This window comes from Delphinus delphis, chromosome 1, assembly GCF_949987515.2.
Source record: "Delphinus delphis chromosome 1, mDelDel1.2, whole genome shotgun sequence".
Taxonomy (NCBI): domain Eukaryota; kingdom Metazoa; phylum Chordata; class Mammalia; order Artiodactyla; family Delphinidae; genus Delphinus; species Delphinus delphis.
The window spans coordinates 28,342,628-28,370,506 of NC_082683.1; the positions used below are offsets into that span (position 1 = coordinate 28,342,628).

A 27,879-nucleotide genomic window follows, 5' to 3' on the forward strand; every position below is an offset into this window, starting at 1 on the left:
TGTTGGATAATTACCCTGAGAAGTAAATTTTCCTGAACACAGATCCAGAAGTTCCTCCATGTTCTCTTTCTTGTCGCTCTTCCTGGACAGAGGTTTTTCAGCCTGAGATGTGAACTTTCCCGTACACAAATCCAACAGCTCATCCATGTTGGCGTCCATGGCGTTCTCATCCATACTGGCCAACGGCAATCGAGGCTTCAAAGCTTGGTACTGATTCCTGTGGTTTCTAACATTTAAGAACCTACAAGCACAATGAAGAGTGTAAGAAGTTCTCCAGGAAAAAAACAAAGTGGTGGGTGAAAAGCCCGAACTCATCTCCAATACCGAAGTTAGAAGCTGAATCCTGAACCAGAAGACAAGAGTGTCACACTTTAGGCTGTGACAATCTAAAGAGGGAGGGGGAAGTTTATGAAAGAATAAAGCCTATTCGAAAGGTAAAGGGCATGGGACTTCCCTGGTGGTGCAGTGGTTAAGAACCTGCCTGCCAATGCAGGGGACACAGGTTCATGCCCTGGTCCAGAAAGATCCCACACGCTGCAGAGCAACTAAGCCCGTGCACCACAACTACTGAGCCTGTGCTCTAGAGCCCACAAGCCACAACTACTGAGCCCGCAAGCCACAACTACTGAGGCCACGTGGCACAACTACTGAAGCCCGCACACCTAGAGCTCATGCTCCACAACAAGAGAAGCCACCACAACGAAGAGTAGCCCCCACTTGCCACAACTAGAGAAAGCCCATGCACAGCAACAAAGACCCAATGCAGCCAAAATTAAAAAGATAAATAAATAAATTAATTTTTTTAAAAAAGCCAATTCTAAAAAAAAAAGGTGAAGGATAAAGGATAATTTTTGGCTTCAAATGGTGCTAGAGTAGGGCTTGGTGTTATGCATGTAATGTGCCACAAAAGTGTCAATTCTCAATCCTACCCAACAATCCTAACATAGTAGGATGGATGCAGAGAAATCTAATGACCTTATAAGAGCTATGCATTTCATAAAATGCAGAAATTGAAGGATCAGAATGCCAGCAAGGCTATTTACTTTTTCTTTTTTTTTTAAAATAAATGTATTTATTTATTTATTTATTTTTGGCTGCGTTGGGTCTTCATTGCTGTGTGCAGGCTTTCTCTGGTTGCAGCGAGCAGGGGCTACTCTTCATTGTGGTGCGCGGGCTTCTCATTGTGGTGGCTTCTCTTGTTGCAGAGCACGGGCTCTAGGCGCCCGGGCTTCAGTAGTTGTGGCTTGCAGGCTCCGTAGTTGTGGCTCACGGGATCTAGAGCGCAGGCTCAGTAGTTGTGGCGCATGGGCTTAGTTGCTCCATGGCATGTGGGATCTTCCCAGACCAGGGCTTGAACCCGTGTCTCCTGCATTGGCAGGCGGATTCTTAACCATTGCGCCACCAGGGAAGCCCAAGGCTATTTACTTTTAATTTTCTAGACAGACTTTGTTCAAACGTGTGGAATGTAATACTAATGGTCTGTACACCTCTCTTTCTCAGAAGAGAAAGCACAGATGGAGCGACAGAAGCTCACTTTATTTTTAAACAAAATTAAGCCGTACCCAGCACCATCCACCCACAGAAACATAAAACTACCTACCCATCTGCATCCAACAGTTGGCTCTGAGTGTCATCTTCTAAACAGAACTGGAAGTCTCCTGCTCCTAGGAAAAGTGTCTTAGGCTCTGGGGAGGCGTTATACAGATCCTGGGAATCCTCTATGGGAAGTGAAGGCTCAGACAGCTTTCCTGAACTCTGGCACCAAAACAAAACCAAACAAAAACAAAACATTTTACAAATGTCATTCACTGTCATGACAACAGCAGAAGCTGCTATTTGTAAAATTTAATCTACTCTCAGGCAATTGCAGTTGAGGAGGACAATGCATAGCCAAAAGGAGCATAAAGAAAAATATTTTCAAGAACGTAAGAACCTTGGATGAGGCTTGTTTTTAATACACAAAGCGGGGGGACTTCCCTGGTGGCGCAGTGGTTAAGAATCCGCCTGCCAATGCAGGGGACACGGGTTCGAGCCCTGGTCTGGGCAGATCCCACATGCCGCGGAGCAACTAAGCCCGTGAGCCACAACTACTGAAGCTCGCGCACCTAGAGCCCATGCTCCACAACAAGAGAAGCCACAGCAACGAGAAGCCCGTGCAACACAACGAAGAGTAGCCCCCATTCCCCGAAACTAGAGAAAGCCCGCGTGCAGCAACAAAGACCCAATGCAGCCAAAAATAAATAAATAAAATAAATTTATATATATATAAAAATACACAAAGGGGTGGATTTTTTAAACTAAACATACACAATGTGGTGGGAGTTGTTGACTTGGACACACTTTATTTAGCAATGTGGGAAGCAAAAGCGGAAGGAGATTAGAAAACCACTGCCATCTTACCTTAGAAGCTGAGCTGACCAAACTGGCTCGAAATAGTCCAGGGGAAGGAGATCTGAATCCTCCTGCCGTAGGGAAAAGACTGGTCCCACGGCCTGTTTGTCTGTTGCAAGGCTGATAGGATGGAATTGTGGAGCCTATCAGCTCAAAGCTGCTATTGTGGCTGCTCTCCTTTGTCAGTAATGAGCACGAATCATCTTCATCTAAAGAAAAATAACTTTTAAGTGCATGATTCTAGAAATAAGTTAGATTTGTTTAGGAAAAAGAGTTGAGAATGAAACTGTCAGGTAAGACCCATTGGCAAACCTCTCAAGTTACATGTTCCAAAACGTTACATTAAAGGTCAATTACGGGGGTGCAGTGGTTAATAATCCACCTGCCAATGCAGGGGACACGGGTTCGAGCCCTGGTCCGGGAAGATCCCACATGCCACGGAGCAACTAAGCCTGTCTGCCACAACTACTGAGTCTGCGCTCTAGAGCCCAAGCCACAACTACTGAGCCTGCATGCCACAACTACGGAAGCCCGCGTGTCTAGAGCCTGTGCTCCGCAAGAGAAGCCACCATAATGAGAAGCTCGTGCACCGTAACGATGAGTAGCCCCCGTTCACCACAACTAGAGAAAGCCTGCACACAGCAACGAAGACCCAACGCAGCCAAAAATAAATAAATAAAATAAATAAATTTTTTGTAAAAAAAGGTCAATTATGGTACTAAGATACCATCATATAATCAGGGTTTATCACTGTGAGCTAAGTGACACCTGAAAGTTCCTGTCTTTCTGCCTAATGCCTATGATTACTCTTTCCATTATCCAATCACTTACACATCTTCCTTTGATCTACATATGATAGAAATGTTTCATGTTTCGTTCAATCAACACATACTCACTAAGGACCTATTACATGCTCGTGGAAACTGCAGGTAAGTTTTCAAAAACTGGACCAAGAAAAATATTCTAATTCATAAATTCCTGTCATTGCCACAGGTAAGACTGGGAAAAGTCCACTAGGGTTCCAAAAAATGGAACCTTAAGGAATTGTAGTCCTTAAGTGTCAAAGCTGGAGGATCAGAGAAAAGTCACGTTCTGTGAAAGAGTCACTACTTACCTAGTTTGCTAGGTCTTTTGCCTGAGTTTTCATCTATTTCTGATTTTTCTTCACTAGCAGAGTAACTACAAAATAAGAAGGTAAATTGTTTGAGTATCTGCTTCTTACTAGAGGGGCAAATACCAGGGAATCTTATCTTTCCTTAGAGAGAATTACTTACCCCATCTTGGAAGAGTTGTCCTTAAATAGAAGGAAGGTAGAATCTGACAAGAGAGGCTTGGGGACAGAGAGAAGGCCAACTGACTTGCCAATTTCACCATTGCCATCATTGTTTTCTTTATCCATTTCTTTCTCATCTTTGGTTTCTATTTCTTCACTACCGAGAAGGAATTCTGCAATCTTTACCAATCACACAACCCCAAAACAGAATAATACAAGTCAAAAAATTTAAAAGCAAACACACTGTCAGCCTGAAATATGGCTGCTTAGTTACAAGTCGCATCTTAAATCTGAAAAGGTAAACCTGAAGGAAGCTCGGTCTAACCATTATCATCAACACAATTTACGCTGACACTTCTAAAGCTCTTTTATACTTATGTTACTTTACCTTTACCCTCCCAAAACTGCCACAAGATCATGAAAGAACCGGATTATCATTTTATTGAGTCAATGAGAGGTTACATGATTAGCCTGAGATTGCAGGACAACTACTGACCTCCAACCAACCACAAACTATGACATCCTGCCCAGTTCAGCCATGGCTTTCCTCTTCCTTTACCCAGGGTTAAACATTAACCAGTTCTTTTAAATGACTCCAGTGTTCAAACAAGGTCGATTTTCTTTTTTCTAATACCCAAAGTCCTATCATCATCTGTCTTCTCTAGGTGGAAAACAATACTATAGAAAAAGGGCAAGAGGCCCTTCTACAAATACCTTCCTCAACAAGAATAAAATTAACTCAGGAAGGTCTCGGGCTGTCTGAGAATTTATTCCAGAACTCAACCTGGCCAAGGTTAAAAGTGCTTTTTATTCTGAACAGAGAAACCTAAATGAACAACAAAGATAAAATTTCTATTAATACAAAACCATTTCGATATCAGTATAATAGTACAATATGTAAACCAACAGGTAGAAGCCAAGGCTATGGCTCTGTGAACTGCAGGTGTTCCCTGGTGCTGAAAGGACTGAAAGCACTAATATTTAAGTACATATGAGCTACGTTTATCTCTGCCCCTGAAATCTCTTATACAATTGAACATGCTCATTATATTCTTACTCAAATCTGATTTTCTCTCTTCCTTATTCATCATGATCTAGTAACAAAATCACATAATTGCCAGAAACCTCCTGATTGCCTTCTTCCTCCTCTTCCTCCTCTTTTGCCTCTTCTTCCTCCAAAGCTTCCTCTCCCTCCTCTTCTCCGTCTTCCTCGGACTGATCCGTCATTTCTTCCTCCTCCTCCTCCTCTTCTTCAAATCCATCTTCATTATCTAACTTAAGTAATGCTTGGCGCTTTTGGCGCTCCTCAGACCTTCGGAGTTTCATTGCTTCTTGCAGCTTAGCTTTCAGCACCTGAAGCTTTTCCCCTGAACAGAAATATGAAGAGATGCTTTAGACGTAATGACCAACTACACACTACAACAACACAAGTGTCCACTTTAGGCAACTCCAGAGGTGTTCGAGACACGACCCAAAAGGAAAATCAGAGACCTTAGGAGTCTAGGCTTTTGTTATCTTAACAAATGGAGAATATCATGAATTGAGTGTAGGAGATAACTTCCATAATTATGCTCTACACCCTGGGCTAATATATTACAGAGATTATAAAATTATTATTTAAAAGGGTAAAAAAAAAAAAGATGGGTGGGGGGGAGTGGGCCTTCAAAAGTCTATGGTTCAGAAGCCATGAAGGAAAATATTGATAAATTTATCCACATTAAAGAAAAAGAGAAACAACTCAAGAGCAAAATGGGCAAACGATATGAACTGGTAGTTCACAGAAAAATGAACATGTATTGTAAATAAAATTAAAAATAATGCTTAAGGGCTTCCCTGGTGGCACAGTGGTTAAGAATCCACCTGCCAATGCAGAGGACACAGGTTCGAGCCCTGGTCCAGGAAGATCCCACATGCCGTGGAGCAACTAAGCCCATGGGCCACAGCTACTGAGCCCGCGGGCCACGACTACTGAAGCCCGCGCACCTAGAGCCTGTGCTCTGCAACAAGAGAAGCCACCGCAATGAGAAGCCCATGCACCGCAATGAAGAGTAGCCCCCACTCGCCACAACTAGAGAAAGACCCAATGCAGCCAAAAATAAAATTAAAAATTATTTTAAAAAATAATGCTTAACATCACTTCTCATTAGAAATACAAATCAAAATAATGAGATACCATGTTTTATATATTTGGCAAAAATTTGAAGGCTTGATAATATCTGTTATTAACTGGAAGAAACAGGAACTCTTTTTTTTTTTAACAGGAACTCTTACACACTGTGATTCAGAGTGTAAATCGGTACAACTATTCTGAAGGACACTGGGATGTTATATATATATATATTTTTTTTTTGACTCACTGATTCCACTGTAAGGAATTTTGCATCAAAATTTACTAACATATATCTGATACTAGGACGCAATATTGTATGAAATACCCAAACTGAAACAAACACAATGTCCATTAATAGGAGTATGGTTAAACAAATCATGTTATACTTGCACAATGGAATATCACACAGCTGTTAAAAAAAAAAAAAAGCCCCCCAAAGCAATATGTGTATCCTGATATGTGAACTCTTGAGTTAGGTGGTCTGGATTAGGCTGCTAGTTCTACTACTTACTAGTTATATAAATTTGAGCAAGTTGTTTAAATGCTTTCTATATCAGTTTCTTCACATATAAAATAAGGACACTAATGTTATTTGCTGTAAAGCACCTAGAGCAGTGCCTGGCAGAGAGTATAAGTGTACAATGTCTCTCTCTCTTTCTCTCTCTTTCACACACACACACACACACACACACACACACAATGGCATATGCATATGAATTTTCCCAGAACACACAAGAAATTGTTAAGTTGCCTTTGGGAAGACTAATTTTTCATTTTATACCTTTTCCTCAGTGTTTTAATTTTTTTCTATGTGATATATTACTCGTATTTTCAAAGTGGGAGTGGAAACAACAGACCTGTCCCTAATACAGATTACAAAGCAGAATGCACAGTATGATTGCATTACTGTTTTATTTTTTAAGCAGACATGTACTGTCTGTTTAAAAAATACATGCAAAAAGTTTTAAAGGATATAAAACATGGTTACAGAAGATGTCTCTGATAGAGAACTGTAGAAGCTTTTTGTTTATTCCATGTATTTTCTACAATGGATATATTTTTTTAAACAATAAGACAAAGGCTAGTTTAAGAAATAATTCCTCTTACCCACCCCACACAACTAGGTAATGCTACACACATGAATCATGCTAGAGGTACTGCTGTCCCATCTCTAAAGTCTCCAATGAAAAAGATTCTATAACGTCTCACTATAGGGTCTTCAGTAGCCATAAAAACCTGCCAGAGTACAAAGAGCCAGGCACCCATCCCCGCCCCCAGCCAAAAAAATAAACAAAGAAACCCCCATGACCGCAAATACCTGGTTTTGTGTGGCTTGCTCCATCCAGCTTCTCAGCTGCCAAAGTCACAGCTACCGTATCTGCCTTGAGCTCTTCCTTTCCATCAGGGCCCACATCCTTCACTATGATGTTCACATTCACCTGCTGAGCAGCCCTGGGTTTGGCTGCTGGATTAGCATGCTTCCAGAAACGCTGCTTCAAGGCTTCCAGTTCTAAACCAAACGCCAACCAGTATGTCAGTTTGCCTTTAAGATTCCAGTTAAGAATTACAAGCTGAGTTTTTTAAGTTCAACAAACTTGTAGGGAAAAAAACACACACAGAGAAATACCAAAATCTCCTTTGCTACCAACACCTGTGTCCAATTCATATAACAACCCAAACTAACAGACTGCTGCAACTTCCTCAATATACTTCAAAACTCATTTTAGGGTAGAAATTTACCATGAAGTTTCTAAATATGTGCAATTCCTCAGGGAGATCAGCTCGGTGCTTTGTGACCACCTAGAGGGGTGGGATACGGAGGGTGGGAGGGAGACACAAGAGGGAGGAGATATGGGGATATATGTATATGTATAGCTGATTCACTTTGTTATAAAGCAGAAACTAATCACTTTGTTATAAAGCAGAAACTAACACACCATTGTAGAGCAAGTACACTCCAATAAAGATGTTAAAAAAATAAAAATAAGTGTGCACTTCTTTTTAAAAAAGTATTAAGCTGGTAGAAAAAATACCATACTCCTCAATTATTCAAGGGCTTAATTTCTCATGGGTTTCAGTCTCCTTTTAAAAAATTCCCTTCTTTGAACATTTCACTGCTTGTTAGCAATCTCACTAAATACGAGTAAGGTCAATTTAAAAAATGGAAAAAGAAAATAACAATCAATGCAATGAGTGATGTAAGTCAGCGGCAGGACTGGAAAAGTTTCTTCATCAAAATTTTAAAGATATAATCAGTACAATCAGAAAGGAAATCCCAGTTAGAAGTGGTCCCTGTACCACACGCCCTACTTGTATATAAACGGGACTATGAATACACACCCACACACACACACACACACACACACACACGTAGTATGAGTTCAGTGGTCTAATAGCAACAGGGCCTTTCCCTTCTTCCCCACTGCTATTGCTCAGAACTTTCTTTCCTTCCTCCCTCAGCTAGCTGTTACCTCTCTCACTCTGTTTAACAAGTCAGTCATACCATAGTGGGATCTGGTGTAAAAGAGCTGACGGAAAGGAAAAGAGAGGAAGAAAAGCTCCTTTGGGGTTGAGGGATGCTGGCTATTTTCACATGCCATGCGTTCTCTTCCATGATAAAATGTCCAAGATACTCCAAGTTTGGCTCTTTTTCTAAAATGCGCTCAAATCATACTTTAGTAGTTTTGTGCTTAGCATGTAGATGTGGGTTTTCCCTCCCTAGAGCGTCTTAGTAGAAAAAGAGAAGAACTGGAAAGAAACCTTTTTATTCTGAGTCTCTAACATTATTTATTAATAGAAAAAATCCAATCCCAAAGGAGGGCATGTTTACATTGCAAACCAAAGAGTAGGGTGAGAAGCTGTAAGTCTGCATCCCATTTTATATTATTTCAGTAAGTTGGAAGCAACAGGGAGTGGCAGTGGAAAGGGAACAGAAATAGGCAGCTCATCACTGGTGCCAAGAGAATAAAAGAAGTGGAAGGGGAGGAAGATTACTCAAGACCTTAAATAAGAGTGAGGCAGGAGTTGCCTTCATTCTTCTGGAGAAAGCCAGGTCCCTCAAAACTCTTCATCCACCAACCCACTGGAGCACCCCTTTTCCTTGCCCTTTACTACGTGACTCAACCACCACCCTCCTCACTATAGAACCCCTGTTCAAGCTCCTCTCCGTCCATCGTCTTTTCCCAACACCTTTCATCTCCTCTGTAAGTGAAAAGTCTCTGCTCTAGCTCATGTCTCCACCTAAAAGCCCTGCATGATCTGGCCTCTAGTCACCAACCTCCTTGCAATCTTCACTTCAGCTAACCAGAGCTTTCTCTTGTCTTTGTGTCTTTTGTAGCTCTGTCCCCTCCACCAAGAAAGCCCTCCCTCACCTCTCTGCCTTGGTATCTCTTACTCAGCTTTCAGGACTCAGCTCAGGTATGAGCTCCTTTCAGAAGCTTCCCTGACTCCCTGTGAGGAACTCTTTCTCTAGGCTCAAAGTATGCACAGCACTTAACATCCAACTTTTCTGCCTGTTACTCCTACTAGGCTTTAATTTCCTCGTGAGAAGGGACTACATCTTACTTGCATACACAGCACCCAACATCATGCTAAATAAAAGTTTATTGCATGAATGAATAAATGTTGATCCTAACTTCATATATTATGAAACAGGCTGAGCTGGAAACCCAATATCCATGTCAAATACTATTTCTGAAGGAAAACATATTCTGCGTTAAAAATAAGTGGCTACTATGAGCCAGGCATTGTGCTAGTTCCCTGTAAAAGCCAAGTGTAATGTTGGAAAAATTACCCAACCTCTCCAAACCTCAGGCTCTTCATTTGCAAAATAATATCTGGGGCTACGAAAATTAAGAAAGATAACTAATAAAAAGACCTATCAGTGTCTAATATAGTAGGTATGCAAAAAAAAAAAAAGGTTTCTTCCCTTTTCTGTTTCTCAGTCTGAGACTGTTTAGAAAACTTCTAGTCCCATATAACAAAATTCCACAGTATTAGGATAGTAAGTACTCAGAAAGTTCTACCGCACCTTTCAGTCTGAGACTATTTAGATAACTTCTAGTCCCACACAACAAAACTTTCTCTCCCTGTTCTAGGCAACAGCTTATTTCCACACTTCTTTGCTAACAGAGCTATGCTAGTTGTTACAAAACCCTTCCACCCCCGCAACTGCTCTGGTCAAACTGACTTACACGTCCTCCCAATATGCACCACACAGAGCTCTTTCTGTCCCTTCTAAGAACGTCCTTCTCTCCACTTCCACAAAGTCCACCCATTCAATCAACGAAGACTGATACTGTGGCTGACCTAGCACCTGCCAACCATATGTTAGTTAATGAAGGAGAGTCTTGATGTAAATAATTTCACTGATAATAGAAAAAGCAGCCACCATTTGAGTGTTTCTTTATGCTATCCACTTGTATGCATTATTTCAACAAATCTTCACTAAAGCCCTGTGAACCAGATAGCGTTATTTCATTTTTTAAAAAAGATGCCTTGGGGCTTCCCTGGTGGCGCAGTGGTTGGGAGTCCGCCTGCCGATGCAGGCGACATGGGTTCGTGCCCCGGTCTGGGAAGATCCCACATGCCGCGGAGCGGCTGGGCCCGTGGGCCATGGCCGCTGAGCCTGCGCATCCGGAACCTGTGCTCCGCGGTAGGAGGGGCCACAACAGTGAAAGGCCTGCGTATCGCAAAAAAAAAAAAAAAAAAAAAAAAGATGCCTTGGAGAGGTCAAATAGCAGACTCAAGTTTAAACAGTGAATAGTGTAATCCAGATTCAGATCCCAACCTCGCTATAGAGCCTCAGCTCTTAATTATCATATCACATTGCAGAGGAGGGAACACCTAATTTTACCGACAAGTCAGGAAGTCTACCCAATGTGGGTAATACTTGATTTCTCTCTTGAAGGATCATTCATTCATTCTTTCATTCATTCAGTAAACATGGCTGCCTAAAATGTGTCATCCACTGTGGCAGCACGGGGGACAGAGTAAGGAACAAGCCAGAAGATCCCTACTCAAAGTATAAAGGGGAAGGTAGTGAACAAGTAATTACATCCACTTATTCTTTAATCATCTATTGTAAGAAACTTATCCCTCCTCTTTACTATGATTCTTTACTCTAAATGTTTCTTTCAGCAAAGAATACTCTTCCCTTTTCTCCATGTTATTTAACTTTTTCCAATTATCAGGGACACATGTTCATGATAGAAAATGTCACTTCCTTGTATTGCTGTTATTTGCCTACTGCTTATCTCCCCGGGTAGAGCGTAAGTACCTTAAGTGTAGGATAAACGTCAGATTTCTCAAGTATGCCTTACAGCAACTTGCATGTAGCGGATAGTTTAATACTTGTTGAATGAATGAAAAGAAAGAAAAGAAATTCAGTTTTGCAGACAATTTGCTGAACCAAGATATTTCTAACTGTGAAAAACTGAATAATGCTTTTATCAAAGTCATACCATAAAACAACAGCAATGTACCCTGCTTTGTACATTGACTGTCAACAGGTTTCCATTTAAACAAGGTTTAGAACATTCTAATACCCTGCCAAATGTATCTAAATGATTTCTATCTGGCATCTGGTACATCTGTAGAATAAGACCATGTGTGATTATTTGTTTCTCCTGTATTCCCTGTCCTCCACAGTGGCAAATACTAGAAAGCTGCCAGAACAAATCACTCTAGAGAAGCTCCTCACAATTCAAAGGATTACCTCTGTTGGTTTCAGGTTCTTCAAGTATCACAAAAGAATCTTTGTCAGCACCCAGCCGAGGCTGAATGAAAACATCTACTCCCAGTTGCTTCAGTCTATCCACAGTGAACCTCCTCACTTTTTCAGGTGGCACCACTGCTGCTGATTTAGTTTGAAGGCTGGGCTCTTCCACCTTCTCATCTGCTTCTTCTGTTTTTTTCAGGCCTTCTTCTTCCTCCAGGGCACAAGGTTCAGGTGCCACAAGCCCTCCAGCCTGATACTCCTCACTGTCCTTATTCCCAAGGAAGCTGCATTCCTGTTGTGCCACCGAGATGTCCCCAGGTGAAGGTCTAGCATCACTCTGCTCTTGTTTCTCGGGAATTTCTAGCTCTTCACTTCCTGTCAAATTCTTACTGCAAGACTCATCTGATCCAGTAGTGATCTGGGGTTCCTTTGAAACTGCAGGGAGTGCATTAATTTCCATTTCATATCCTGCACCTGTTGTCTGCTCAGAATCTTTGCTATGGTGGTCACTATTTATCTCAGTTGTATTTTCAGTGTCTGTGATTTCTTTGTGATGGCTTGCCTGATACTTAGATGATCTAGAGAAGGGAAAATAACCTGGAGTTGAAAATTATCCTAAACGTGAAACATTCTTATCCCTTAGCACGTAATGAATCGTTTAAATCAATTTTAAGGAAGTGAGGAATCTGAACTCTTTACACCAGGTGTTTGCCTCAGAACTGAATATTTATGAAAATTATAATCACAAGGAAAGAAACTTCTTACTTCAGTAGTGCCATGGCATTTCCCTGGCAAGTGGGCCGGGGTTTACGTTTGAAGAATTCATGAACAGTTTTATTCTCAGGCATATGATACGGAAGATTAAGTGCAGCCTCTAGAAAATGGAACAAAACAAGCAAATACATATACTGTACATTCTGAAATGTCACTTTACAATCAGTTAACTAAACAACCAAAGCCATCCTCAGAAATAGAAAACAAACCTGCCTTTAATAAAAGCAGGCTCCAACTACAAAAAAATTCCCTGAAGACCAGTGGCTTTTAAAATTAGCTGTGAAATCAAATTGATCCAGTAAGTTTTTTAAAAATAGAGATTCTTGGACCCCATTTCGAGCCTACTGAATCAAAATTTCTGTGGGGCCTAAGAATTTATAAATTTGAAAGGTTTGTAAAAGGGATCCTGATGCAGCTAGGCCATAGACAACCCTTTAAAAAACTCCCTCATTACCACCACTACAGTTCCGGAAATTTTCTCAGTTTATACTAATGTTCCAGGGGCTTCAGAACAATGGCCATTCATCAAGATCAATTCTAAACTTGATTATTATAATCTCATTCATATTAAGATTGTTAAAAAAAAAGGAAAGTCCCCAACATCCAAGTTGAGCTTACAAAGAAATAATGTGATTTGCCTCAGTGTTTACCATACAGGTTTCTTTACCTCGAATAAGGCGCTGAGTCTCACTATGCAATTTTTTTAATGCTTCCTTACTTAACTTGGCTGCCTTTCTTTCCTTAAAGAAAACAAAAAGTGAGATTACATTAATGCTATTATCCAGAAAGGTTGATAGATATTCATCCCATAAAAGTCTGCTCTCTCCAAGAAAAGAGGATGGAGAGGGAACAGTAAGCATTAATAAGATCAAAACAATATAAACTTCAGGAGCTCACTTATTTGCAAGTCTCATAGAATTAATTCAGTCCAATTCATATTTGTGTCCCTACTATGCACAAAGCAATATCCTAGGAATCAGGGTAATACGATAGACACAATAGAACTCCTGAAAAACCCACAATCGCCTGGGAAAAGAGCTCAACATGACAACTATATAGGGCTCTATGTCACCTTCCTCGTGGTGCCTTTTGATAACTCTGTTTCTTCTTCAAATGAATAGACCTCACTCTCCAAAGATGGTTCCTTTCTCTAAAAGAGAAGATTGCAAATGGATTAACAGGGAAAAAAATTAAACTGACACAAGAGGATGTTGCTTACGCAAAGACTGCTTTTGCACTCCAACACCACATCACGCTACATTAATGCTAAATCAATAATTATCAAATATAAAGTGTTAGACACACAGCATCCTCTAATGCCTAGAAAACACATTAGTTGTCTCCAATGGAGCTTGGGCCCTCATTTCTTACACCTCTCTATTACATCTTTCCCTAAGGAGGGACAATGACTTCCAGGAAGCTAATCTCAGGAAGAATGATTATGCTTCCAAACACTCAGGACAACGATGGTTTTTTTTTTTTTTTTTAGCGCAGGCTCAGCGGCCATGGCTCACGGGCCCAGCCGCTCCGCGGCATATGGGATCTTCCCAGACCGGGGCACGAACCCGTGTCCCCTGCATCGGCAGGCAGACGCTCAACCACTGCGCCACCAGGGAAGCCCAGACAACGATGCTTCGACTGATGCTTCTCTTTGATACCCTTCCTGAAACCCTATAGGTTCATTTCCTAGAGGCCACCAGATTATAAAATTTACATCTCTGACCCCTTTTTTACCTGTTTCTTACAAAACATAAAAGTATCTTACTTTCCTCAACATTCTTATTAGGGCAATGAAAATACTAGTTCCCAAACAACATAGCACATCTATCACTTGTACTGCATAATTCCAAAATTAACGGCTGAAAAACTGAAATCAATTGACACGTGCTTTTTCTTCAGTTAAAAAAAAAAAATTAAGGTTCCAACAGTAAATCAGAAAACAAAGCAAAGGTTAGAAGCAGTGGGTTAGCTCTAACTGCAGTCATCTTTTACTTGCCTTGTGCTTTTTTACTTTGTTTTTCACAGCTTCCCTTATTGATTCTAATGACTCTTCATCTTCTAATGGAGAGTTATTTTCCTCCTCCAACCCAGTTTCAAAAAGGTCTTTATCCACAAGTAGACAGCCACTGTCATTAAATAGCTGTTTCACATCATCTTCCTGGGTAACACAAAGAAAAAGCAAGATCCAATCATTTTCAAATCCAATGTTTTACAACACCATATAGCAATTTGCATCAGGACAGAAAAAGCTCATGCTTCCTCAACAGACAAGTATATGGCATCCCAGAACATTATCACTGGTTCCTAATCCATAGTCATCCTTTGAAGTCCATGCTGTGATTTTACACAATTGTCCAAAATTAACTTAATAAATAGTACATTTGTATTTGAAAAGTCAATTAAATACTTCATTAAGCAACTAGCTTATAAAATTTGAGGATGGTTTTTCCAGGGGGCAAACAAGACTTTTGACTGATGGAGGCATGAAAAATCCTATGAAAGTTAATTTTCATCAGATCAGAAACAGCAAAGAATAACTCCACGTGCTCACAAAGAAAATCAGAAACCCATTTATTTGGAAGGTGTCCTCTCATATCCAAAATGGAGAATGAGACCAACGGATTTGAAATCACATACCTCATTGCAAGACAATCAACTCGAAGGTATATCCTGAGTGCAGAAACAACCTCAAGAACTAAAAGCAACTGTTTTTCCTAAAAGCAACTTTTTCTAAAACATTAACCTGCCTTAGAAACAGCAAATTATTCTTTTAAATGTACCTCATTTTTTGTTTCCTTCTTTTTCAGCTGCTTAATTTTCTCCATCTTTCTCTCCTCTTTCTTGAGTCTTCGCTTTGATTTTACTTTTGCTTTTCCTCCAATTCCTTCTTTATCATGTATGGGTTTTTTGGAAATCTTTCTGTCAACTGTAAAATCCACAGAGTTTTCAGGTTGGAGACTCAGCTCTAAGCAAGGTGTCACTTGGGTTTCAAGATTTTCCTGACACAAAGACTCCTCGATGTCACTCTCATCACTGTTCACCAGAGTTCTGTAAATCCTTCTGACTTTTCCATTTTTTCCAGCATGTAAGTTCTCCTTATCTTCCTCCTCTATATCGTCATAGGTAGTTTTCTCTGGAGAGGCATTTGTGCCCTCCTGTTCAGAATCACTCTCTTGTAGCACCTTCCTGCTTTTCAATTTCTTACTCACAAATATCTCTTCATCTGAATCTGGAGGAAACACAATTTTTTTTAGAGTCTACCGTCATTGGCCTTCTTCCTAGTCCCCGTACTCCTCAAAAACATATCCAATTAGCCAAGTGATATATCACCTTGTGAAATTATGTAACTAACACTAAGAACTGATTGTAGCAAAGCAAATCTAAAAATATATTTTGAAAACCACTTTCCCTGGAAAAATATCTCTTACTAAGAAATGTAATTATATATATTTACAATGTGTAAAGCTGTTCTGATCCTTCATGGCAGGTGTTAAAAGTCCTTTTATTATAGGATGAATGCATTCAACCAGGCAATATGGTATCTTCTAGACACTTTATACATTCAATAATATAACAGAAATGGTTATTTTCAAAAGGGTACAAGCACTATTATTTTGCTTTTATAATAAACAGAACAAACAAGGTTAAGCATTAATAATTTAATAAATCAGAGAATAAGAAATTAATCCAGTCCCCTTACAACCCAAGCTGCCACATTCTATTCCTAAAAATAAAAGTACTGACTGTTACAAACCTTGTTCACTCAAGAGCCCAACTATTTCACAGCTGCCCTGTCCACTGTCTGAAGGACTATCTGCTTCTTCTTGTGAAATGAGTTTTGAATCATTGATTTCTAGGTGAACCTAGAAAATGAGAATATAATTTGTATTAACCAGCAGGTGACAGAAAGCTCTAAGTACATAAAGATACACAAATTATCATGGGATCATCAGGCTGAAATAAGGAAAAACCAATACAGCGGTTTAACAAAAGGATGACATTAAGAATTACTGGACATGGGCTTCCCTGGTGGCGCAGTGGAGAGTCTGCCTGCCGATGCAGGGGACATGGGTTTGTGCCCCGGTCCGGGAAGATCCCACATGCCGCGGAGCGGCTGGGCCCGTGAGCCATGGCCGCTGAGCCTGTGCGTCTGGAGCCTGTGCTCCACAACGGGAGAGGCCACAACAGTGAGAGGCCCGCGTACCGCAAAAAAAAAAAAAGAATTACTGGACAGGACTTCCCTGGTGGCGCAGTGGTTAAGAATCCGCCTGCCAATGCAGTGGACACGGGTTCAATCCCTGGTCCAGGAAGATCCCACATGCCACAGAGCAACTAAGCCCGTGAGCCACAACTACTGAGCCTGCACTCTAGAGCCCGAGAGCCACAACTACTTAGCCCATGTGCCGCAACTACTGAAGCCGCACACCTAGAGCTCGTGCTCCACAAAAAGGGAAGACCCCACAATGAGAAGCCCACGCACTGCAACGCTCGCAGCAACTAGAGAAAGCCTGCACTCAGCAACAAAGACCCAACGTGGCCAAAAATAAATAAATAAAATAATTTATAAAAGAAAAAAAAAGAATTACTGGACAAGAAAACAAACTAAAATTCATTGTTCACCTTTGAAGGCTATTATAGGACCAACTCTTTATTTTGAGTTATAGTAAATAAATTTAAAGAATCAAGCACTTATTTCGTTTTACTGTGTAAAGTGTTTCTCAGTGTATCCAAATGACATGATAAATAACATCACAGAGAGGCAATCCAGGTGTGGGAAACTCTATAGGACAAACTCTGTGGTTTCTTTAACAGTAAATTGCAAGAAAAAAGAGGGGGGGGACTTATAAAGAGAGTAAAGATATTTACACACACACATATCACCGACTACAATATGCAGGGGCCATGTTCGGATCCTAATTCAAACAAACTGAAAGTATATGTATGAGTCAAAGAAATCTAAACACTGATTAGCTATTTAATATCAAGAAATAATTCTAAATTTTTTAGGTATGGTAATAATATAGTAGTTATCTTTTTTGGAAAGCCCTTACCTTTTAGAGATGCATGATGAAATATCTGTGGATGAAATATGTGTGGAATTTGCTGCCAATAATTCAGTAAGGGGGGAAGTGGGTGGGGGTATAAATGAAACAAGACTGGCATGATTTGATAATTGCTGAAGTTAGGTGATGGGTTCATTATAACAGCCTTTCGATGTTTATGTCTGAAATTCAGCCCCCCCCCAAAAATTTTTTTAAGTCACAAGTGAAAAATCTAAGGAGACGGGGGTATGTTGGGTGACTTGACTAGTTAGTGACCAAGCTTGGTTCATAGAACTCTGAATCAACTTATTAATAAGGGGGAAAATACATCTGTAATGTAATAGGTCACAAGGCTTCACCCTAATGGCTTCTCAAACAACTATTAAACTGATTTGAATGTTTAGTACAATTATTAAAATTATAACCAAAAATAACACAAACAGAGGAATATCACTGAGGATCATGATGTATATGCTGATGATCCTCCCAACAATGGAAAGCAGTAAGACTATTTGTGGACATGGAAACTGAGTTCAGGTAACCACATAGCTCAATACATGGTGATACTCTTTTTTTTTTTTTTTAAATATAGATTTATTTATTTATTTTTGGCTGCATTGGGTCTTCGTTGCTGCCCGTGGTCTTTCTCTAGTTGCAGCGAGCAAGGGCTGCTCTTTGTTGCGGTGTGCGGGCTTCTCACTGCGGCGGTCTCTCCTGTTGCGGAGCACAGGCTCCAGGCGCACGGGCTTCAATAGTTGTGGTGCATGGGCTCAGTAGTTGTGGCTCGTGGTGTCTAGAGCGCAGGCTAAGTAGTTGTGGCACACGGGCTTAGTTGCTCCGCGGCATGTGGGATCCTCCCGGACCAGGGCTCGAACCCGTATCCCCTGCATTGGCAGGCAGATTCCCAACCACTGCGCCACCAGGGAAGCCCCATGGTGATACTCTTAATCACTGTATTCTAGGCAATCTGCGGCAGAACCAGCGACAGTCAAGGCCAGGAACAGGGTGAGGCTAGAAGGTCTCAAAACACTCAGTAATCAAGATATTTTAGTGCAATATTAAAATAAAAAATCAAACGGACAAATTATGACTCATGAGGTCAGCTGCTTGCTTTTGTAAATAAAGTTTATTTTGAACCAGGGCCAGGATGAGTGTGAGGTGAGTGAGACAGAGTAGTACAAACACAGGGTCGGATCTTGTCTTCGTTTCAAAGTTTGATATTTTGTTCAAAATCAAATAATGGAATTTTTTGCATTAATTTTTACTTTTAAAAATACTGCATTTAAGTATTATCTTGAACCACAAGGTCCTACTGTATAGCACAGGGAACTCTATTCAATATCCTGTGATAAACACAACGGAAAAGAATAAGAAAAAGAATGTACATATATGTGTAACTGAGTCACTTTGCCGTACAGCAGTAATTAACACATTATAATTCAACTATACTTCAGTAAAAATTAATTTTAAAAATTATCTTAAAGCGCCCCGTTAAATTTTGCTCCCAAGACGAGTGTCTCACTCCAGTCTCAGCCCCAGAAAAGAACACAGATCTGGAAACAGATGTCGTTTCTACGCCAATTCCGACAGCGACCAGCCAGTCACCTCCCGGAAGGCTCCGAGACTGGTACCTTCACCTCTTGGGACCCTGTGTGATGACCTCAGAGGCCTCTTCCAGACCCAATTTCGAAGTCTCTAAGACTCCTGCCGTCCATTTACAGTTAATGCTGCCCCTCACCCTAGCGGTCCGGTTCGGCCTGGTCCTTCCTCCTTGTTGGGGCGCAGTTGGAGGAAGAGCTCCCGCCGCAGGAAACGCGCCAAAGGGGCGGGCTGAGCAGAGGCTGGCGGCGGACTGCGCGCGCCGCAAAGACCAGGAGCAACCTCCCCGAGGGGACCGAGGCGCGGGGACCCCAGCGCCGGGATCGACCGCGGGGTCCCGAGCACTCGGGGCCTGTAGTTTTATCTCCGCAGGGCCGCGAAGCCGAGCCGCCGCAGTGCACGCCGGGAGCTGTAGTCCTCCCAGCCTCCACGACCCACTCGGCCAGCTCGACCCCTGCCCCACCCCACCCCTCCGCGCCGGGCCTCCGCAGCTTCAGATAGAGGCAAGTGCATAAACTCACCTCGGAAACCACTTCTCCCGTCATGACTCCGGCCTCCGCAGCGCGCCGCTCAGGAAGAAGCAGGTCTCCGCTTCCCGCACCCGGGACGCAGCTGCTCCCGCAGTCTCCGGCCAGGCAGCGGCGTTCGAGCTTTCGCGCCCAGCCGGAGTGGATGCTCCGCCCTCAACGATTTGCACCAATCCAGAGGAGGCTTTCTACATGAGGCCGCGCCCCCATCCTGTCCTACCAATCGAAGCTCCTTCGGCCGGCCCGTTGAATATAATCTGGGTTAGGTTGGCGGGTCGCGGCTCCTCTTGTCAACTGAGGCAGGGGGAGGCTGGAGGTGTCCTGGCTGCCTGGCGGCCAGACCCTCTGGCCTTGCAAGACTTTAATGTGCGAGCGGTGACCTTTGACCTTTGACCTTTACCGTAGCGCGGCAGCTCCCATCAAACGCTTTTTGAGGAGTAAGCCCTCCAGGCGGGAAGTGAGCCAGGAGAAGATCTCTGGGCACCTGAAGTCATCCCCGTGGGGATTTTCTCCAGGACCTCCTTTCCTGGAGCAGCTGGATCCCACCTGCTCCTTTTTGTACATGGCACTCACGCCACTGGACATCAAAAAAGAAAAGTTTTGTGGGCTGCTCAGATACCAAAGAATATCCTTGGATAACCTTTATTATTTTATTTAAGGTTAATTCGAGTATGCAGAAAACACACACTCATCCCACTTCCATACTCTTTGGACAAGGCAGGAAAAAAATTAAAAGGTCTGGAGTCAGACTAATCCCAGACAGTTCTAATCCCTTGTCATTGTCCTTGTTACTATCTTTTTGGCCCTTCAGGTCCATTCTCTCTCTTTCCTTACTTATCCTGCTCTGTCCAGGCAAGGCTGACTTCTCCCCAGTGCATTATTCGAGCTCCCTTGCCCTCCAGATTCTTGTTGAGTCTAGCTACTGGAAGATATTTACAAGATTACTATAAGGAAGAGATGAGTGCACCAAGAAAGAAAGGTCATGTTTACCTCCCCCACTTCACCGGCCGTGATCCTATCCACTGACAGGGTGACCAACTCATTCCAGTTTTCCCAGGACTTGCCCAGTTTTAGCATTGAAAGTCCCACCTCCCAGGAATGTCCTCAGTCCCAGGCAAACCAGGATGGTTATTCACCCTATCCACTGGCCTCCTCTTCCAAGTTTCCAGGTTTAGCTGAGTTCAGATAAAAGTTCTCTCTCCTCATCTTCATTTCTTCACCTCCTTTCAACCCATGTCTGCTCCCACCAGCAAGATCCCATCTTCCATCCTCTTCTCTCACATCTCAATCTATCCACCTTTTCACGCACTTTACTATTAATTTTTACATTGATGATTCCTAAATATACATCTACACACTCTTCCCTCGTATTTGGAGGGCTAACATTTATTGGGGGCTTACCTTGAGACAGGAAACAGTTACAAGAATTTTGCAAGCATTATCTTATTTAATCTTTAGAGTAACTTTGTAAGGTAATACTACTATCTCCATTTTAGCAGATGAGGAAACTAAACCTTTCAAAGGCTAGTAACTGGTGGAGCCGATATTCACACCCTGCTCAGTCTGACTCCAGTGCTCATACTCCTCAGCGGGACCTTGCCTGCACACCCTCTACATTCTCCCTCCATCCCCTGTACTGGTTTCCCTGATAGCACTTACCTCTGCCTGAAGTTTTATTTTTGTATGTTTGTATATTGTTGCTTCAAGATGACAAGCACTTTTTTTTTCTTTAACACCATATGCTCCTGATCTAGAATAGTCATTCTCAAACTTGAGGATGCATCCGAATAACCTGAAGGGTTTGTAAGAACAGATTTTTGGACCCCATTGCCAGAATTTCTGATTCAGTATGTCTGATGTGAGGGCCAAGAATTTGCATTTCTAACAAGTTCCCAGGTGATCCTAAAGCAGCTGGTATGGCGATCACACTTTGAGAACCAAGGGCTTAGAACATACCTGGATCATGGTAGAGAAATCAATCAATATTTGTTAATCTAATTAACTCAGTCACTTGACAACTATATTATTCTTCTTGAATTCCCTCTGGGAAGTGAACAAATGAGGTGACACTCCTGACATTAACATTTTCAGAACGATTAGCATTTTCCTTTCTGTGGAGAGCACTTCTTCAGTCACCTGAGAAACTAAGAGAGCTCTGATTTGGACAATAGGTGGAAGGAGTGAGCTAGGAAGGGGAAACTTTTTATTCTATATATTAACTTGTGCCAAGCTAAAGCAAGTCTGTATTTGAAATTAGCAATCGATATTCTCAGTTTTGGTGAGAATATAGCACCGTAATTCAAGTTACCGATTCAGAAATCTGGAAGTCACGTTGATTCCTCTCTGTCTCTTGATTCTCAAGATTAATCATCCAACAAACTCTGTTTATGAAGTTGATAGATGGCAGTGAGGGAAAGATCTGGAGTGTTCACTTTGCAAGGATGAGCCTGAACCTATCGCATAAATGGCTTTGTGATCTTAAGTTAGTCATTTAGCTTCTCAGAGCCTTGTTTTCTTTATGTGTAATTAGAAAACATTGGATTAGATCATGATTCTCAAATGGGTTTGATTGGCAGAGCACCTGGAAGTTAGGTACTCTACAGAAAATACTTTACAATACTGACAAACTTATTTTGGTCATAGAATTTGAAAAATTGTTTCACTAGTAGAATCTATCATTATATCACAAAAAATCAATATAAGAAAGCAATTATGAAAAACTAAGCCTTGTAATTTAACACGCTCAGCCCAGTCCAAAGTTCTATTTATATTTCCTTGCTGGCCAACAAATAAAAGCAGATTCCAAAGGCCCACGAAAGTTTGGAGGGAGAAAGTTGATTAAATTATATGTTTTACTTCATCTTTTCTGCAAATTGAGAGAGTCTACCATGTTAAACTTTTAGTACTCTTCCTCCTCTGGAGTTACAGTGTGAGAACATGCTTTTCTGAAGTCCTAGGCCACTAAATCCTCATCCCTGGAGAAGCACTGCCACCATGTGGCAAGGATTGGTCATGTCATTCCATCTATTACCTGTAGCCTGTAGTCACTCTATCCTTTTTTTGTTCCTTCATTTTAAAATTATTCAACAAGTTGTTTAAACTTTCCTTTAGAATGGTGAAATAACTACATCTCCCAGAATCTGCTTTCAAAAATAATTTTGTACTGTAATTCCATATAACTGTAAAGCTTCTCTTGGAGAGTACCTGCTTGAAGGCCAAGGCTGTTTGACTTGCTTGATGTCCAGTATCCACTGACCTTTAAAAATGGCACAGGACCTGACACATAGTGGATGATTAATAAATCATTGTCTAATGAATTATTAAAATACACCTAAAAAACAAAACCGAAAAATACCAGGGCCTCTTTCCAAGGCATGACAGCACACACACCATCAGCTATTTTGTACGCAGAACCTCCTTTACTGCAACTTTTGGTAAACTAAAGTACCAAAAAGTATCAAATATCCATCTATTCCTTCAACAACCTTGAGCCCCTATTTAAGCCTACGCTAGACACAGAGAATATGAAGATAAATAAAATATAGTCTTGTTCTCAGAGAGTTTCCCGTTGCTGGTTGAAGACAGGCAAGTAACTAGGCATGTGTAACGGAAGAAGTGTATACAAGCAGCTGTGGGGGCCCTGAAGGAGGGGAAACTGATTTTGCCTGGGGCAATTCAGGGGGACATGACACCTGAACTGAATTTCAAAGATGGATTGGAATTCTCCAGGCTGGCATGAGGAGGAGAAGGTATTCCAGGTATGCGTAGGGGCTTGATAAAGCATGTTGTGTTGGGGAACTGAAAGTAGGTCAGTGCGTCTAGAGCACAGAAGTGTGTGTTTGGGGGAGGGGGACGGATGGCCAGAATGAAGGCTGAAAGTTAAACAGGCCACAAGAATTCTGGAGTGCTACGCTTAGAGTTTAGTTTTTAGACGGTATGAACTGGGCAGCTGGTGGATGGGGGTGTTGTTAAGAAGGAGGGCAACATGGTCAGATATGTGCTTGAGAAAGATTATTCTGGCAGCGTATGAAGGATGGATTGGAAGGGGATTAAACTGCAGGCAGGAAGACCAGTTGTCTAGGTGGGAGATTATAGGGACCTGAACTAGGTCAATGGTAGTAACAATAGAGAGGAGGAGATGGATTGGAAAAAAAGAGGCAAAATTGACAGGGCTTGTTGATGATTAACCTTGAGGGGCAAGGGACAATAGAGTCAATGTAAAACTAGTGACTCTTAGGTTTCTAGATTGCTTGAGTGACAGATTAGGGTGCCAGTCACCAAAATTGAGAATATAGGTCACTAATTTCAAGTACAGACTCACTTCAGCTTGGCACAAGTTAATATGTAGAATAAAAGGTTTCCCCTTCCCAGGTCACCCCTGTCTGCCCCTTGTCCACGTTGGAGCTCTCTCTCTTAGCTTTTCTGGTGACTGAAGAGGTATTCCCCAGGCACAGGTCCTTATCTCCTTTCTAGTTCCAAACTTCTATCTGTGCAGCATCCAAAACCTTAACTCAGCAGCTTTTAGTACTCCATGCATATATTTTCTCTTCAATTCCCTTTTCCTTTCTAGCTACCTACCCAGGAAAAATGCATAAGTGAAATTCCTCTGCCCCGCTTTATTCAATTTTCTGCCCAGGCTTTTTGCTTCAGTTTTTGTAAAAACCCAAGTGTTTTTCACAACCCAACCCTACCCTAAGCTTTATAGAAACTTAATGGCTTTTGGTGTGAGTAGTGTTTATTTAGATATTAGCATCCTCGGCACTTGGGGTCAACCCATATATGTATGTTTGGAGGAAGGGGATTCCATTACAGAAGGAAAAAAGGGGTCTGCTCCACTCCTAATTTCTATTAAATTTCAGCAAATTGGATAGGCTAGTGCCTGACCTTCTTCAGACATGCCAGATAATTCAGCTGTACCTAGGAGGGCACAGACTTACAGGAATAGAGTAACTTCTTCAAGAACGATGTAGTTGGAGTGGGGAAGGAACACTTCCTAAGACAGGAGGTGGTACTGGACAGACAAAACAATATTGCTCCCACTGTAGGCCCAAAGGATAGTCTACTAGTGATATTTAACCAGGGGATTTATCATGGTTGTCATAATGACCCTGCCTCTACTGGAATTTAGTGGGTAGGGCCAAAGTTGCTAAATGTCAGTGAGAAACACCGAAATAAGCAAAGAGGAAGAAGGAGAATATTTTAGGTGGGGAAAATGGAATGAGTAAAGACATGGAGACTGGAATAATGATAAGATTTTCAGGGAATTGTTCAACTAGTGACTTCATGATGATGGAATGGAAGGTAGGGGATAAGATGTCAGTGTTGTTAAGTTAAATTAAACTCATTAAAGACCAACAGAGTGTCTCTTTGGAGCCTGGATATCTGATAGATACATGGGATATACCAAGAGAACAAGATAATGTCCTTTCTGTGAGGATAAAACACACACACAAATAAATAAATTATAGAGCAGATTTGATGAGTGCTTGGGGAAGATATGTTATTTGTGCTCTGGAAGCAGGATCACAGCAGACCTTGAATATGAAGCATGGAACTTGAGACATGATATAATAATACATTCATTCACTTCACAAACCTTTATTGAGCTTTGTAATAGATTGTTAGAATAATCACAGCTCTTTGTGATTTCAGTGTGATTTTGCTGCACCTCTCATCTAATTTTTTTTTTTTTTTTACGGGACACGGGCCTCTCACTGTTGTGGCCTCTCCCGCTGTGGAGCACAGGCTCCGGATGCACAGGCTCAGCGGCCATGGCTCACGGGCGCAGCCGCTCCGCGGCGTGTGGGATCTTCCCGGACCGGGGCACGAACCCGTGTCCCCTGCCTCGGCAGGCGGACTCTCAACCACTGCGCCACCAGGGAAGCCCTCATCTAATTTTTGATCTCTTGAATCTGGGCTGTCCTTGTTACTTGCATTGATCAACAGAATCTAGTGAAAGTAACATTGTATAGGTAACCTTAAAGAGCTTTGCAGTTTTCACTTCTATTATCTTAGAACACTACTGCCACCATTTAAGAAACACAAGGTATATTGTTGGATGTGCCACATAGAGGAGAATCAAGGCACTTCAGCCAACAGTTAACTACTAGATTTTACCATCTTGGACCATCCAGTCCCATTGAACCTCCAGATGAATGCAACCACGTGAGTTACCAAAGGTCAGATGAAAAGAAGAACTGACCAACTAAATCTAGCCAAATTACAGAATCATGGGCTTTAAATAAACAAGCCACTACATTTTAGTATGGTTTGCTATGCAGCAAAAGACAAAACAAACTTCTATCCTCTGTGCCTGACTTCTATGCAGGTCAAGCATAGAAAGTACAGTTTGAAACAAAGTTTCTACTCTTAGGGAGATTATAGTCTTGTAGCAGAAGATAGACAATAACAAATAAGTAAATAAATATATAATATCAGATAGTGATAAAGGTTTTGGAAAAAATAAAGAATAATACGGAGTTACAGGGTGGACCCCAAATAGCCAAAGCACTCTTGAAAAAGAAGAAAAAGCTTAAGGCATCACACGTTCTGATTTCAAACTATATTACAAAGCTATGACAATCAAAACAGTATGATATTGTCATAAAAGCAGACACATAGATCAATGGAACAGAATAGAGAGCCCAGAAATAGACCCATGTATATATGGTCAATTAATCTACAACAAAGGAGTCATGAATACACAATGGGGAAAGGACATCTCTTCAATAATGGTGTTGGGAAAACTGGACAGCCACATGCAAAAGAACAAAACTGGCCCACTATCTTACACCATACATAAAAATTGACTCAAAATGAATCAACAACTTGAGCATAAGACCTGAAACCTTAAACCTCCTAGAAGAAAACGAAGGTGGTAAGCTCCTTGACAGCAATTTTGGTGATAATTTTTGGGGGTTTGACACCAAAAGCAAAGGCAACAAAAGTAAAAATAGACAGGTGAGACTACATCAAACTAAAAGCTTCTGCACAGCAAAGAAAACTACCAACAAAATGAAAAGACAATCTACTGAATGAGAAAAAATATTTGCAGATCATATATCTGAGAAAAGGTTAATATCCAAAATATAAAGAACTCATATAACTCAACAGCAAAAACAAAAACAATTTGATTTTTAAATAATGAGCAGAGGATCTGAATATTTTTCCAAAGAAGACATACAGATGGCCCACAAGTACGTGAAAAGGTGCTCAATATTCCTAATCATCAGGGAAATGCAAATCAAACCACAATGAGATAACACCTCACACCTGTTATCAAAAAGACAAGACGTGGACTTCCCTGGTGGCGCAGTGGTTGAGAGTCTGCCTGCCAATGCAGGGAACACGGTTCAATCTCTAATCTGGGAAGATCCCACATGCCGAGAGCAACTAAGCCTGTGCACCACAACTACTGAGCCCTAGTGCTGCAACTACTGAAGCCTGCATACCTACAGCCCGTGCTCCACAACAAGAGAAGCCACGGCAATGAGAAGTCCGCACACCACAATGAAGAGTAGTCCCACTCACCGCAACTAGAGAAAGCCCGCCTGCAGTAATGAAGAACCAAAGCAACCAAAAAACACAAAACCACAAGAGGTAACAAGTGCTGTCGAGGATGTGGAGAAAAGGGAACACTTGTACACTGTTGGTGGGAATGGAAATTGGTGCAGCCACTATGGAAAACAATATGGTGATTCCTCAAAAAATTAAAAATAGAACTACCATATGATCCATCAATTCCACCTCTGGGTATTTAACCAAGGAAAATGAAAACACTAACTTAAAAAGATATATGCACCCCCATGTTTATTGCAGCATTATTTACAATAGCCAAAATATGGAAACAATCTAAAAATCCATCGAAGGGTGAATGGATAAAGAAAATGTTATATATATATATATATATATATATATATATATATATATATAAAAGAATGAAGTATTGGCATTTGTGACAACACAGATGGACCTCGAGGGCATTATTCCAGTGAAATAAGTCAGACAGAGAAAAACAAATACCACATGATCTCACCAATATGTGGAATCTAAAAAATAAACCGAATTCATAGATACAGAGAACAGATTGATGGTTGCCAGAGGCAGGGAGTGGGGGACAGGCGAAATGGGTGAAAGGGGTCAAAAGGTACAAAATTCCAGTTATAAAATAAATAAGTCATGAGAATGTAATGTTCAGCATGGGAACTATAGGTAGTAATATTGTATTGCATATCCAAAAGTTTCTAAGAGAGTAGATCTTAAAAGTTCTCATCACAAGAAAAAAAATTGTAACTGTGTGGTGATGAATGTTAACTAGAGTCATTGTGATGATCATTTTGCAATATTTACAAATATCAAATCATTATGTTGTACACCTGATACTAATATAAAGTTATATGTCAATTATACCTCAATAATTTAAAAAAATGTTTATTTTTAAAAGG

At 41.2% G+C, this 27,879-nt stretch overlaps 1 protein-coding gene across 2 annotated transcripts in view; it reads right to left on the bottom strand.

Annotated features, from left to right (window-relative positions):
* CLSPN (claspin) overlaps positions 1 to 19,514 on the bottom strand; it is a 28,572-nt gene extending 9,058 nt beyond the window's left edge. Inside the window, exons 1-15 of one of the 2 annotated variants that reach the window (XM_060003688.1) lie at positions 19,430 to 19,514; positions 16,022 to 16,130; positions 15,048 to 15,496; positions 14,264 to 14,425; positions 13,340 to 13,417; positions 12,935 to 13,007; positions 12,259 to 12,367; positions 11,491 to 12,071; positions 7,093 to 7,284; positions 4,790 to 5,031; positions 3,666 to 3,844; positions 3,506 to 3,570; positions 2,401 to 2,600; positions 1,601 to 1,755; positions 15 to 241 (exon numbers count right to left, since the gene is read on the bottom strand). In XM_060003688.1, the coding sequence (XP_059859671.1) occupies positions 15 to 241; positions 1,601 to 1,755; positions 2,401 to 2,600; positions 3,506 to 3,570; positions 3,666 to 3,844; positions 4,790 to 5,031; positions 7,093 to 7,284; positions 11,491 to 12,071; positions 12,259 to 12,367; positions 12,935 to 13,007; positions 13,340 to 13,417; positions 14,264 to 14,425; positions 15,048 to 15,496; positions 16,022 to 16,130; positions 19,430 to 19,453 (2,845 nt within the window). In that variant the 5' untranslated portion in view covers positions 19,454 to 19,514. The remainder of the gene's footprint in view (positions 1 to 14; positions 242 to 1,600; positions 1,756 to 2,400; positions 2,601 to 3,505; positions 3,571 to 3,665; positions 3,845 to 4,789; positions 5,032 to 7,092; positions 7,285 to 11,490; positions 12,072 to 12,258; positions 12,368 to 12,934; positions 13,008 to 13,339; positions 13,418 to 14,263; positions 14,426 to 15,047; positions 15,497 to 16,021; positions 16,131 to 19,429) is intronic. The other variant, XM_060003696.1, reaches the window with a different exon arrangement.
* Positions 19,515 to 27,879: the final 8,365 nt, after the last annotated feature.